This window comes from Rhamphochromis longiceps, linkage group LG13 (genome assembly GCF_057381845.1).
Source record: "Rhamphochromis longiceps isolate RC_006_pf linkage group LG13, R_longiceps_female_GT1.1, whole genome shotgun sequence".
Lineage (NCBI taxonomy): Eukaryota > Metazoa > Chordata > Actinopteri > Cichliformes > Cichlidae > Rhamphochromis > Rhamphochromis longiceps.
The window spans coordinates 21,908,946-21,923,386 of NC_140569.1; the positions used below are offsets into that span (position 1 = coordinate 21,908,946).

The following is a 14,441-nucleotide window of genomic DNA, read 5'->3' on the forward strand; positions in this document are numbered from 1 at the left end:
TAGAGCTACTGTACTCTTCAGTCATGTACCAAGAGTACTTGAAAGCATCGCGAATTTCTATAAAACGACGTTTTTCTTTTCAAAACAAATGACGGCATCAGAAACTGCTCTTCTAGTCCCCACATGTCTGTGCCTCATTTCCCAGTAGTTTGGGTGTGTTAGCGACTGCTTTTTCGCCTTTTTAAATTATACACAACTTACAATTCCCAGTCTCCCTCACCCCCCATAAACGCAGCAGGTAAAGTTAGGTCAATTTTAGGAGTGATTAATAACCAAGTGACTCTAAATACATGACACATTTATGTTTTGAGCAAGCTCTTTATTTTGCGTCACATATTTGATGTGTGCTTTTCAACAAGTTACAATGTGAGAATACAAGTTTCTTGCTTTTTTTTTTTTTTAAATATGTTTAGAGGGCGTTGGCAAACCTGTCAGATCAAAGGTCTGCTGGCAGCTGTAGACTGGCAAACAAAAGGATTTAAATGAACTGCTCACAATCACTTCTGGGCTTTTCTTCCTTTTACCTCATGTAAGTACAATTTTAGTGTAAACTTTAACTGCCCTCTGCCATGACTCAAAAGTTTTCTGAGCACCAGTTCCAGTGTGGGCCGATCCCTCTGCGATACATCTCTGTATTGTAGCCTTAGACGAGACACACACTAAACTAGCCACAGATGTCAGTTTGTAAAATTTGTGGAAAATAAAAGTTTTTTAACCTCTGAATAAATGCCTCTTGTATATAGGCCTATATCATTTTTTTTACTCATTGTACAGTACAATTACATGATTTTAAATGAGGTTATATTCACATAAACCCTTTTTTATCCACACGTCGTACAACGTCGAGAGACTGCCATTCCCCGCCAGGCTTCTGAGTGCACATCCGCACTTACTTTGGTGATAAAAATGACTTGTTACAGCATAATTTCACAGAGATAAATTGACATCATTTCACAAGCTCCAACTTGTCCGTCCCTTCCCATTAAAGTAAACACGGTTAATCAGTGCTTCGAGGCAGACATCTTTTCTTTCCTCCACTCCTAGACGACTGAAGATTTCTTAAAAATGAGGAATGAATTTAAGCATATCTTTGTTATGGTTGGGATTTTAAAGCCCTTCTTTTCAGAAGCTTGTGTTATATGCTAGTGTCAGAAGGGACGTGGGGGGATTATTATCTCAAATTTGATCTAAGAAACAAAAAAAAGGTAGTTGTAAAACATTACTTACGTTGTAAAGCCTGGTGCTACAGTCACACGAGGACACAACAGTCTAAGCGCGCACACACACACACACGTACTGTTACAGATAAGCAATAAAAATGCACAGTTCCACCGTCTCTCATACGCACATTAAGCTGGACGACTACACGCACTGATTAACAGGGTTTGGTCTTCAAGTCTTGACTTCAGTGAGTATTAAAAACTTCAGCTGCTGCAGCTGTTTATCTTCTTCTGCTCCTTCTGTTGGGAAAGCAGCGTGGTTTGACACAGAGGTCAAGCAGTAACTTCTGGTCCAGTTTTGGAAAGCTTTTGTTTTTTAGCAAATTGTTTTGTTTCATGTACTTCTGTGACGAGGAAAGGGGGGGGAAGGAAAAACAAAGCATTTTCAGTCAAATGTGTTTGAGCCTCCAAACAGTTTTGTACTGCCTTCAAGTGGAGGAACTGCAGGCTCAGGTGGTTATCCTGTGGTTTGGTGACAGTGTTGGTACCAAGACGCTGCAGGGAGGCTTCGAGGTTCAGGTTTTCTCCCAGGGTGCCTTTATAGTGGCGTCAAATGGAGCTTGAGTTTTGAGGAGCAGCACTAGCGGCCTTTGTTCTTTTTGGCATTTCCCTAAAGAAAAAACACACACACACAAAAAAGTGAGCTCAGTCCTCTAAACTCAAAGCAAGCCATATCCAGGGTTGGTGCAAAAGCTAACGCTCTGTGTTGCATTTCAGTGCAGTGACTAAGACAGACAAAATTCGTATTCCGTTTCAAAAACTGAAAAACATGCTGAGGCTGGTGTGCTGGCCTTCAAGAGAAAAATCGCCCCTTTAGATCACAAACATGCCGGGTCCTGAAACTTCCCAGCATGCAGCCATCCGTGTGCGCACAAGCAGGGGCATGCACGTTTTTTCTTCTTTAAAAAAAAAAAACAGCCCTCTCCTTTACTGCTCCTGTAGCTTAATGGCTTTTTCAGACGTCTGCGGCAGGTGCTTTTCCCATTAAACCTCGCAACAACCGCAACGCCACCGCTGACCTCCCACTTCACCTCATAACTGAGAAACTTTACAATGTCACACTTCACTAGCGGCTGATCCTTCACACTCCACGTGGCCGTATCGCTTCTCTTTCGAGATTTGGAGGGACAGGGTGGTGGTACGGTTTGGTCTGTAAATGTTCAACGAGGAATTACTGTCAGCTTTATTCACGTGCCAAACACATTTGCTTCGCTGACATGAACGCTCACTTTCGTAGAGATCAGGTGACGGATTTCCACTGCGGAATATTCCACTTGTTTACCTTAAAAAACTCCTGTATGTTTTGGGTCACTGTCCATGTGTAGCGTGAAGCACCATCCAATCAACCCTGCTTCATCTGTGTGAATCTGAGCAGAGAGTATAGCTCGATACACTCCGTAATTCACCCAGCTGTTTCTACCTTCTGTCACATCACCAATAAACCATAGTGACCCATCGTTACTGTAAGCCGAGCGTGACCACACCATCACACATTAATGCTTTGAATTATGAGCTGATCCCAGCCCGCCCCGTTACATTCTTCTCCCCTTAATTCTGCTACAAGTTGATTTTAGCTTCATCTGTCCAAAGAATATTGTTCCTGAGCTGGTCGGCCTTTTATAGATGTGTTTTGGCAGTCTAATCTGCACCTTCTACTGTTGTGGCTAATCACCGGTTTGCTCCTTGTGGTGAACCCTTTTACTCTCATTATGGCAGACTTTGAAAACGATACGCCTGCACAATATCGTTTATTATTTAGTAAATATTGATATCTATGACTAGCTAGTTTATTGTGATGGTGCGTTGTTTTCTCTATTATTATGTTACTCTTTGTTGTTTGCTGTCTCCTCTGTTTGTTTTTTTTGTTTGTTGTTTTTTTTTTTTTTTTCTCCATACAGGTGACCCAGGAGTTCTTTTTTTTTTTTTCTCTCTCTTCCCCCCCCTTCTCACCGTCTCTTCTCCCCTTTGGTTTTCTTTCTTTCTCTCCCCCTCTTTCTCTCATTCATTCCCCCTGTCCTATTTATTAAAAAAATAAAAAAAATTAAAAAAAAATGACAAAGGATGAACTGAAGCTCTGCCATCACGTAATGTCGCATACTGCTGTTTCTGATGTCATTTAAAAAAAAAAAAAAAAAAAAAAAAAAAAAAAAAGAAAACGATACGCCTACCTCCTGGAAGAGTGTTTTTCACTCAGCAGGATGTTTAAAGGCTTTTTTCCTCTGCTTATGGAAATGATCCTGTGATCATCCACCATTTAACCTCTCAAAAATATATCGAACTGTTTATTCGGCTGGTGGATTTGTGTTGTTTTCTCATTGTAACGATGACCTTCTTCACTTGGACCAGCTGACGTTGACCACACATTTTAGTGTTCACAGAAAAGTGCAAATGCCAGCGTGAACTAGAATCAACTCCAGAACTTTAATCAGAATCAGAATCAGAATCAGAATACTTTATTGATCCCTGGGGGAAATTATTTAACTTTAACTTGCTTAATTAATGCCAAATTGAATGTATATACGTAAGCAAAGTCTACACATTAATGTTGTTGCGTTGACATACGCATTCAAATGATATCACCGCCCAAACATTTCAGAAACCTAACTGGAGACTGGCAGCACCTCACAGCTGAGAGCAAACCCTGAGAGGGAACCAAAATTTTAAAAAGAAAATATTGCAAAAGAAGCTGGAATTCAAAAGGTTATACCTTGCTGCCCATTTTGAGCGTGTCGATTTCCTCTCGCTGCTTGCTCAAAGTCTCGTTCATGCTGCACAGATGGTCGCTCATCATGCTAAGCTGGTCTTCGTAGCTCCTCTTAGTCGTAGCCAGCTCATCCTGCGTGTCAGGCCCAAACAGTTACAAAGTGAATGCTTTTTGACTTGAAAGGACGCTAATGTTTACGCTTTATGCTATAACTGGAAGCTCTTTGGCAGTGCATCATACCTGCAAGCGTGTGATATTCTGATTAGCCAGTTTGACCTCCTCACTGAAAGTCTCCCGCGACTTCTCTGCAATGGCTAATCTCTTAGCCAAAGCTCGACACTACAAAGGGAAAGAGAAAAGTAAACAACTTGCTGTGCCCTGATGATTTTAAAGCATGTCTGGCAGGCTTTACAGATCGGTTTCAAAAGCTGCAATAACAGGAAGGATTTCTTTGAAAAGTAGGTTTATTTAAGAAGAGTGTCAAAGTTGCAGGAAATCCACAATATTAGTCTCTGCTGTTAAACCGTCACATCTAACTCGACATCAGGCGCATTTCTGTTGCTATAATGCCAAACTAAGGCAAGTGACAGTAACTTTAACAAGTCATTTACATCGAGGGTAAGACACAACATATTACTTAAAATATTTAGTGTCGGTTTTTCAGTGGAGATGGTAATAACCCCGACTCGAGAACCATTTTCAAAGCACAAAGAGAATATGTACTTGTAAGGCAAACTAACGGTCTTTCTTACGACACACAGTTACTTTGATAAACAACTTTCAGTAAGATCTTCACCTCAGAGTGAAAGTGCACAGCTTTGCTATCTGAAATCTGGAGTTGGGTGGTGAGCTCTCCTACTCTGGCCATGTAGTGGCTCTTTATCAGCTGCTCCCTAGACTCCTCGTCTCCCACCTGCAAAGTCAGACACAACATCAAGCTACACAAGATTTTGTTGTCCTTGGAGGGAGCATTATTAGATGGGTACAAATTCTGCACTTAAATATTTTAATCAGATGTACGGACACTCACATGCTCATCTGTAGGTGTTGTGCACAACATTCCAACCTGGTGACAAAAAAAAGAAACGAAAAGTAAGACAAATGTAAAATATATAAGAAAAACACAAAAACAGACATGCAGGATATAGCTACTAACTACAACACACGTGTTACAGCTACTTGAAACAAACATTATGAGAGCAATCTCAGCACTGAATAACAACAGCATTCTCCTACTCTGCCACATCAGCTCTTGGACGTCTGTGTTTTATTAACCGGCTTAGTGTGGAAGCCAGAAGAAAACAACAATAATACTCCCTTTGTTGAAACAAATCAGTGCCAAGGACACAAAATTTCCCCTGCAAAGTGAAAGCAAACAGCAGACCGAGCGGTCACGGAGAAGTACCAGGCTCGTGCACAGCGTCGGCTCTTTTTCTGCAGCTTTCAGTTCTGCCGCTGCTTCTTCGTGGCCCCGCGTGAGTGCGCCGGCTGCAGCCGTTTGCGAGTTCGGACTTCCCCCGAGAGCTGCTGCTAGCTGCGCTTCCAGTTCCGCAATGCGCTGGTTCTCCTTTTCCAGCCGCACCTTCCCTAACTGGGCCTCCAGCAGCCAGTGCTCCTTCTCCTGCTCCAGACGAGCAATCTTCTCTTGGCTCTGCTGCACCTGCAGGAGGCCAATGGGGAGAAGGAGAGAAGTGGACAGTGAGCTTGTGGATACGGAAACGAGCAAAGGTTAGGAGTTGTAAGAAGGAAACTATACAATAATCCTCACTGGGTTTTATTATATGGCTTCGCACTTTGATAAAGTGACACATTTATGTGAAACATTGGGCACTTTAAAAAGTAAAACATCAACAGCTTTGCTAGCTGTCCACACCTCAGATAATACATGACACGACTGTGTTAAGACAGGACAGTTTTTTCTCTACTTGTATCACCAATTTATCCGTATCTCTGTATTTTTACCTGCTGAGTGAGACCTTCTCTGCTCTCAGTGGAGCTGGTTAGTATGCGACGGTTTGACAGGGCTTCTCTGTACGGAACAGACTGGGGCTTGGCCTAAATGGGTGAATAAAACACTTATTTTAGTCATTTATCATTTTTAAAAATCCATGTAATATTTTTAAAGAATTTGAATTCTGCAGAAGCAGGCTTAAAATAACACTCAAATTGATTAAAAGTAAATGAAAAAATGGAATTATAAAATATAAAAACAACGTAAAAGCAGATCAAAACATTTATAAGATGTAAAATGTAGATATGAGACTCTCTGAGAGATGAAATACTTACAAAGACTTTCTTAATGCTTTTGAAAAGATATTACAAATCAGTGTTTTTAATCTCACTAAGCACACTGATCTAAAGTCTGTGAGCTGTAAGTTGAAAGGCTTCAGTGTTTCCTACTGATTCAAATCCTGTTTGTGGTTGGGAGACGTGTGTGTGCATATATGCGCTTCATTTCGTCCCCCCCCCTCTGCATACATTTTATTTGCCAAGTACTCTGTGACAAGTAAATAACTCAGCAATATAATCAGCTGCTGCTCCGATGAGGGTTTCTCCTGCGAATCAACTCCACTGTTTCGGACTGCAGCTGGTGACGGTAGCCCTCGCTCTGCTCTGCAAGTCAGCGCAGAGGAGCGTGAACCAGTTCTCCACCTGCTGCAGGTGTCGATTAAAGCGGCCCTCCGACTCAGGGCGGTTCTCCAGGGCACGTGAGGGGGCGGGGACCACTGCTCCTGTGCTGCCAACTGCAGTACAAGACGGAGGAGCTGCACTCCGAACGCAAGTCAAGATCCCCTTTTGGGAAGCGGCTAAATGATATTAAGCACTTGCAACGATCCAACCAGTAGGAAAAACATGAAATATGAATTTAAAGGCATAATAAATACTAAAAGTAGTTGAAAGACAGAACCTCTCAGCCAGCCCAAGTAAAGTCTATTTAAGGGAAAAGGGAATAAAGTGGGAAATAGCATGCTACACACACTAACCTTTTTGACAGCTTGGATATAGGCTGTTGCCTTCTTTTTGTTGGCCAGCATACTCTCTGCTTGCACGGGGTTAAGAGCTGCCGTGCTGCCTCTCGGACTGTAGCCCGATGATGTGAAGAAGTCCAAGTTGTTGCTGAAGAAGGTGGCAATCTGCAGCAAGTTACAGCGACATCACGTGTCAGATCTCTCAAACAAAACGGATATCTCCTCAGCTGAAGAAACCCTGACACTCAGCGTTCTGTTTACCCTGAGATTAGCCGCTGTGTTTACAGCAGAGAGCCAATTCCACCACCAAGTATTGAGGAAGATAAATGTTGGAGCAATTAAGCCTCTGCCTGCTTGCAAAATGCAGCTCACTCCACATGTCGTGGGCTGTGCTGCAACCCAGTGGAGTGTCATCCAATCGGCACACACACACTTCAGCCGACAATTCGCTCGATTCACAAAAATCATTCATCCCTGTGCTCTTGCTGGGGAGCAGCTGTACAGACTGCAATTTGGACTGTGTCTTTCAACGTTTAACCGCTGCCCACCTGAGTCCCGCACTTCTGTGCTCTTCCATTTGTGGCAATTTACCAATGTGACCCAGTTGCAGAGACAACTCACTGCTACTTACAATTACGCCTTTATGTATTGAAGCTAAACATACACTACAGGAGATATAAACCTGGCTGCTGCCTGCCCCCTGTTGGCCATACCTTGCCGGTGCAGCTAGTTAAAGAACCCAGAGATCCCAGGAGGCACTCTGTGGTGGTACAGAGCTTTTGGGTGACGGTGGGGAGCTCCCGCTCAATGTCGGCCTTCTGGTTGTAATGCTTTGACATCTCTGGACACACAAGGAGCAAAAAAGAACAGCAGGATTTGCTTTATGTTCCAAATTTAGCTTAATAAACGTGGCTCAATCAGTGCCTCGCTCCCTGACCGGTGTTTTTTTTAACAATAACCAACAGATTTTCACAATATTCTCATACACTAAAACTGCAAGAGTGAACATTTAACTAAAATACCCAAACAAAGGCGCTTGTTACAGAAACCCATTCTCACAGCTAATTGCCTACAAAAGTGACTCTTCTCCAAAGAGCAAAAAATTATGCTTCCGTCTGCTGATTCATTTGAATAAACTTTACACTGAATCTTCTGGATATTTAGTCCTTAAAAAGCTGCTTTTGCTGTACTATTTATGAATGAAGTACATAAAGAAATCTGTGTACGAAAACAGATCCACCCACCTTTAATGGCATCATGTAGACTGTGCAGGCAGGCGGCCAGCTGGGTGAAGACGGCTGACGTGTTGCTGTGTGGCATGGCATCCTGCCGAACACCTGAGACACATCGCGCACATTCGTCAGACATGTCTGCTCGTCACTTCATAAACCCTCTGCTGTATTTACATACTACCAAATTCCTCTATTCCTTCAGGAAAAACAGCATTTAAATGAATATGTATGTATATAATTATTCTGGCACAGTACTGACTGAGAGCTTTTAGACAAAAAGAGCTCAAATGCTGTGTGATAACCTACTGGGTAAGGCCAAAAGGTTAATGTAGTTCTGCAGTTTCTCAAACACAGATGTCACTCGCTTGATGTCACTCTGCAGCTCCTGGTTTTTCGCACTAAGGGCAGCAGTACAAAGAGGTGCCTCGCACTCTTCTTCGAGGCTGAAAGCACAAGACACCCATCACAATAGCCTCCTCCACTCTATTTGTCTCTATCTCACACACGTGTACACACACACACACACTGCTGACCTTTTTAACTGGTAGGGAAGAATCTTTTGGAGAAAGTGGGTGTATGACGAGAAGCTGTCAGAAAAAATTTTCAGCTTGACCACAGTTTCCTTTCATTCAAAACAGAAAATCACAATTAGTGTCAATTTGTTTTCTGTCTCTAAACAAACATATGACCTCCACACCCTCCATCCAAAACGTACCAGTACTGTGACAGTGTCCTCTGTGATGCTTTGGTATAACTGGAGAAAGCTGTCCTCCAGGGGGCGCACATAGGCTGCATTCTCATGCAGATACTGAGAAAACTGGGTTAAGAGAAGGAACGTACATTAAACGAAATGCGCCTCCTTATCTGGCACCAATAAGGCTAGCATAGTTAACTACAACCAGATGTGAAAAGTCTTTGTTAGTCTGGTAAAAAATTATTGCGACTTCCTAGATGGATGTGTTTACTGGCACCTTGTATGTTTGCAAGACTGCTTTTTTATTGTAATACCTAGACTGATTTTCCTAAAATCTTGCCTCTGACATACACCCTCAATAAAATAATCATTAAAAAGTCATTAAAAAAAACAAACTAATAAAAACTCAACTAAAACTAAACATTTTCAATCAATGAGAACTAAACTGAAACAAAGGAACCCACTCGGGAAACCGACTGAATTAAAATAAAAAGTCAAAATGAAATAAAAAATAAGAGCTGATTAGAAAATGCAAAACTATAATGGCTTTGAACACCAGCATGCATTGTATTTGACAGAATGCCTGTACCTTCCCTGTATGGCTGCCTCACCTTCTGGTTCAGAGGGGAGATGGTCTCAATAGAGGAGTCCAGGGGGTAGATGTGTACTCTCTGCTCTGTGTAGGAGTGGACGTTCAACAGAGCAGCCACCAAATCCTGGATGAAACTCATGGCCTGGCCTGCTACATCCCGGGCCTTCAGCTGAAAGGCGGCACAGTGCACAGATCGCTACTTTACCACCCTTTCTACCTAAAGGCAACTCAGTGTGTTATCGCTACATTGCTGTACAGGTAATATTTTTAAAGGTGGTTACTTGAGATGTGAATCTGTACTTGCAATACACCCGAATGTGTTTGTTTTCTCACTTACCTGGTGCCTTCGATTGTGTGATGGCACGTTTAGGCTGTTGTAGTCACTAAATTCTGCAGAGATGGAGGAGAAAAAAAAGCAGCATGTAAACTAGAGCAGAACTTCAACCCCCGCAATGAACTTTTATTAACTTTGCAAACACAGTTTAATTGGTTGCGTCGGCGCAGCGTTACAGTCGTGTGTAGCGTTACAGTGCTTACTCCAGGGTAGCGTGTAGTTATAGTATCACTGACAAGGATGGAAATGTTCTCAAATAGTACCAGATACTCACTGGTGTCATTAAAGGGCACTTTCTCCTGGATAACACTGCTGCTTTGTTTCACCTGTCTGTTCAGCTCCGACTGGCACCGCCTCAGCTGCTGCTGGCTGCAGAGGGAGATCGAAGAAGTGTTGAGCTGCTCCCAACATGCATTTCAAGTTTGTGTAATTCAGTTTAAAAATACAATGTGCAGAAATGTGTACTGCAAGATTTGCATCATGGCTCTACAAAATGTATTATGTACATATCTTGTATTTGTCAAAGTCAGTTCAACACTCACATGTAGGGATGGGTACCGGTGTCCGGTGCCATGATGGCACCGGTTCTGACATAAACGGTAGTAACCAGACCGAAAAGCAGCGCACATTTCGGTGCTTTATTTCGGTGCTTTTTTTTCCTGAGCTGTGATACACTTTAGATTCTAGCCAATCATTTTACGTTTCCAAGGATAGTAGGCGGGGCCAGGTACGTACGTTCTGTTAGAGCAGAGCTACAGATTAAAAATGTCCAAGGCGAAGCGGTCAAAAGTCTGGCTGTACTTCATAGCAAAATATGCAAACTCAGCAGCCTGCAACAAGTGCTTTAAGCTGATACTGTGATACTGTCAAAGGAGGTAACACCTCAAATCCGATGAAACACCTGGCGACGCATAGCGTTTTTTTTAAAAGCCGAGAAATGCGCCGTATTTGATAGCTTGCTGCGAGACCTCACACCGTGCACATCTACTGCGGGTGGGTTGCCTGTTATGCAACATCCCCCAAAAACACGAAGAGGAGAGTCCTGGCCCCTAGCCCTGCCAGTGTAGCAGAAATGATGACGGATGATGATGGCAGCAGCAGCCGTTCTTCTCTGCGTGAGTAGCTAATTTACGTTGAGTAGGCTAACCACGTTATTACATTAATGCATGTAAGGTGAACTAGCAAACATCATCATAGCTACATGCGGCTGTCCTCTTGTTTGATGGCAGATACTCCCTTCACCCTGGCTAAAAAGGCTAAAATGACCAAAGAAAAAGTGGAAAACAGTTAAACATGAGGTTTAGGACAAAGTTTGTGTTTTTTTTCCATTGTTTAAGCACTGCTTCCAGCCAAGAGTGATACCATATATGCCCCATAGCTGCAGAAAAGGCTAACATTGTTATATTTTTACAAAAAACAGCTGAACATGAGAGGTTTTTGGACCAATTTTGTGTTCTCCATTCTTTAAGCACCGGTTTGAGCACCGTTTGAGCACCGGCACCGTTTCAAAAGTACCGATTTGGCACCGGTATCGGATAAAACCTAAACGATACCCATCCCTACTCACATGGTTACTTACAGTTACTATGCTGAACAATGTTATAGAAGAATTAAATCATTCAAACTACGAATAAAATGTATATTTACCAGTCTTCTGTTCGCATTCTGCACTCTTTTGCTTCTCGTTCCAGAGTTTGTGCTTTCACCTGTAAAAACAGGGGGAAAAAAATAATTTTTTAAAAATTAAATGTTATCAAAATTGGCAATTGTGTGAACAACTTCAATGTTTCTCCCACTGAGCCCTTACCTCTAAACGTGCTTTGTCACTCTGCAGCCGCTCGATCGTTTCTGCATACTTTGTGGTGAGCCCGTCCACGACGCCATGGTGCTGCTCTGCATCCTTCTCCAGCTTTTCTAGTCGCTCCCTCAGCTCAGCCTCCGTCTTCTTGTGCCGCTCGTCTGCTTCGTAAAACTGACAAAGACACAGCAGGAAGCACAGCTGTCACATACGTGACCTCCCCTCGTATCCTAGACACATTCACTGTAAAATTTGTATTTTAAACATGCACTCTAAGCACCGCGTGGCTGCCTACTTGGATGTGAAGTCGCTCATTTTCTTCTATCTTTTTCTGCAGGTCCTCATCAAAAACACTCTGGGTTTGCAGGCCGTGCTGTGAAGGAGAGTCTCCTTTACTCTGGAGGAGATTGGGGGGCTATTAACTATCAACTTGTCAGACAAACATTACTGTGAAACTACCATAACTTTAAGACCACTACAAAAAAATAAATAAATATATGCTGCTCCCGCTAGTCCACTGTGTAGCCACTCCCGCATTTCCCCCTTTCCCCTCATGTTCACCTTCCCCTTTTTGCCCTTAGCTTCACTAGCAGCCAGCTCCTCTTGTAGCAGCTCCACCCTCTTGGCCAGCTGCTGGTTCCTGAAACTGAGACTGTCCATCTCCTGCTCCTGCTTCCTCAGACTCTGGTCTCTCTGCTTCAGCTGCTCCTAATGGCAGAAAGAAAGTAATGACTTTGATGAATAACACATGCAAGCAAATCACAGCCTTTAAAACAACATGAAGTCATTCTGTTGTCATTGTGCGACAGCAACATAATTCATGGTAACACTGCAACAAGTACAGGTCAGACTTGGTGATCACATTTGGTTTGCAAATATGAAAAACAGAGTTGCTTACAATGTCATTTCAATGCTTGCTTTCTCAATACTTTGCTTTCTTTTTTAAATATACATCATTGTACCTTTAGTGAGGCAGAGTTGGCCTGTTCATCCACAACCCCCTTCTTCAGCACTTGGTTCTGGGCACGTAGCTGTGAAGTACACACACACAGAGGAAAAAAACCATTCAGATGTAAAAAGTACAAACTGCTGTTTGAGATGCAAATGCAATTTTAAAATAAAGAGTACACGGCAAATCTCTGCTCAATAATTATGTGTAGTTTTGATTTTTTATTCAATTCTATGTAGACAAGATCAGAGCAGGTAATCAAATAATAGTCTCCGCTGCAATTTTGCCTCCTAATGACTCCAAAAACAAGAAAATTGAGATGAATCCATTAGTGTGTTTCAGTGTTGCTCTCATTTTGCCTTCTGTTATAAATCATGTGACTTTTACCGTTCTCTATAAGCCCAAAATATTACGTTTGAGATAAATATGAAGAAGAAACGTATTGTCTGTCAGACTGTGGCATGCTTGTGTCAGTTCTTTTTTTAATATACTTCAAGTTCAAGTCAAGAAAAGTTTGCTTACTGAGTGACTTTTCCACATTTATAAGTAATGAGTTATGAGTACTGACCATACAGGAGAAACCCGAACTCAGTGCTTTTTACTGTATGATCAGTAGCCTCTAAAGACATGCTTATTACAGCAAGAGTCTGTGCAACAATCACACAGTCAGCATTTCCTGAGGATCATACACTGTTTGGCTGCTGGTGGGGAGGAGCAGAGTGGAACAGGAAACAGCTATAACGCTCCCGGAGCTGTCAGCTGACACAGAAACAAAGGCCACACAGGCTTTACTGTCTCTAAACTGTTTAACCATTAAACAATAGTTTACATCCTTTGAACACCGCTTATTTCTAATGCAGCATGCAAGACATTTTCCCACGCAGCCTAAGGAAAATGCACCAAACAAAGCATTAAAGCTACACACAGGCTGATAATGACACCTGTGTGTGTAGCCTCGGCGGCTAGCCTACATCTGTGATAATCTACCTTATTCCAGGTGAACTGTATTAGCTTCTGCTATACCCAACAAAGTAGGTTCTATGGTCTAAGTTATGTGTATGTCTTTGACAAGCTGATCTGCTTCACTTCACTTTACTAATCATAAATATCTCAGGTGTTGTTTTCCATTGAGTTCAAGTTCACGCAAGGCACAAAACACCGGGTAGCTGACGCTGATAGCTCACTGACAGGTTCTGTGTAGTAGCCTTGTTAGCAATAACAGGTAACAGGTATCGTTAGCAGTAAACAGAGGCGGTGTTTTACCTTTGAATACTCCTGTGCCAGTTTGCTGTATTTTGTCTGCAGGTCTGTAACGTTAGCCATGGCGACGCTATCTAGTCGCCAACCGGTGATGCTAGGAAACGTTAATCCTCAGTAGCCGGACTGGCCAAAGGCTGTCCGGTTAGCTTAGTATGTAGTTCACGGTGTCAGTTACTTGCAAGGTTGACGTCGGAGACGGTGAGCTGTAACCTGGCTAACTCAGGTCGGTTAGCCCACTGGTAAAATTTCTTAATCCAACAAGGCTTCTTCCGCTACCTGTGAGAACTGAACTCGGGTACATTATGACAGTAGGTCTGTCATCAGTCCCGGAAAATAAAACGGACAGTGGTCAACAGTTCATTTCCCAAAACACGTGTTTATTCCGATCTAACAGTAATGTCCCCTTTTTTTCCAAGTTAGCACCAGTAACGCCGACAGAGCCTGTTAGCTAAGCGAAGCGAAGAGGCTATGTAGCAAAACAAACCCCGACGAGGAGCGACACATGTATGTGGTTTTATCTGACAGGAGCCGGTGACCCGCGGCGTCCGCAAATCCTATTAGAGAGTAAAGGTAGCGGCTCCTCGGCTAGCAAAACAGCCCTAAATCCCCATTCATTTGAAGGAATACTTTCATTTTCTAGCTAACCCGCAAAATCCTCCTGAAGTCTGAGCCAACAAGAGAGGCGAGCA

The 14,441-nt window shown here is 42.7% G+C and overlaps 1 protein-coding gene across 2 annotated transcripts; it reads right to left on the reverse strand.

The window, feature by feature from the left end:
• Window positions 1-298: 298 nt before the first annotated feature.
• ppp1r21 (protein phosphatase 1, regulatory subunit 21) lies at window positions 299-14,441 on the reverse strand. Of its 2 annotated transcripts, none has more exons than XM_085428424.1 (22): window positions 13,756-14,441; window positions 12,506-12,574; window positions 12,105-12,251; window positions 11,839-11,916; window positions 11,553-11,717; window positions 11,393-11,451; window positions 10,020-10,114; window positions 9,749-9,801; window positions 9,431-9,580; window positions 8,841-8,942; window positions 8,659-8,747; window positions 8,432-8,568; window positions 8,138-8,230; window positions 7,607-7,734; window positions 6,909-7,058; window positions 5,887-5,979; window positions 5,330-5,584; window positions 4,955-4,990; window positions 4,721-4,837; window positions 4,165-4,263; window positions 3,928-4,056; window positions 299-1,830 (listed from the first exon to the last, which is right to left on the reverse strand). In XM_085428424.1, exons 1-22 carry the CDS (start codon window positions 13,813-13,815, stop codon window positions 1,801-1,803), a joined length of 2,334 nt encoding a protein of 777 aa, XP_085284550.1. In that variant the 5' UTR covers window positions 13,816-14,441; the 3' UTR covers window positions 299-1,800. The 2 variants fall into 2 exon arrangements, with proteins under 2 accessions (XP_085284550.1, XP_085284549.1); XM_085428423.1 differs by having other exon boundaries at window positions 11,839-11,940.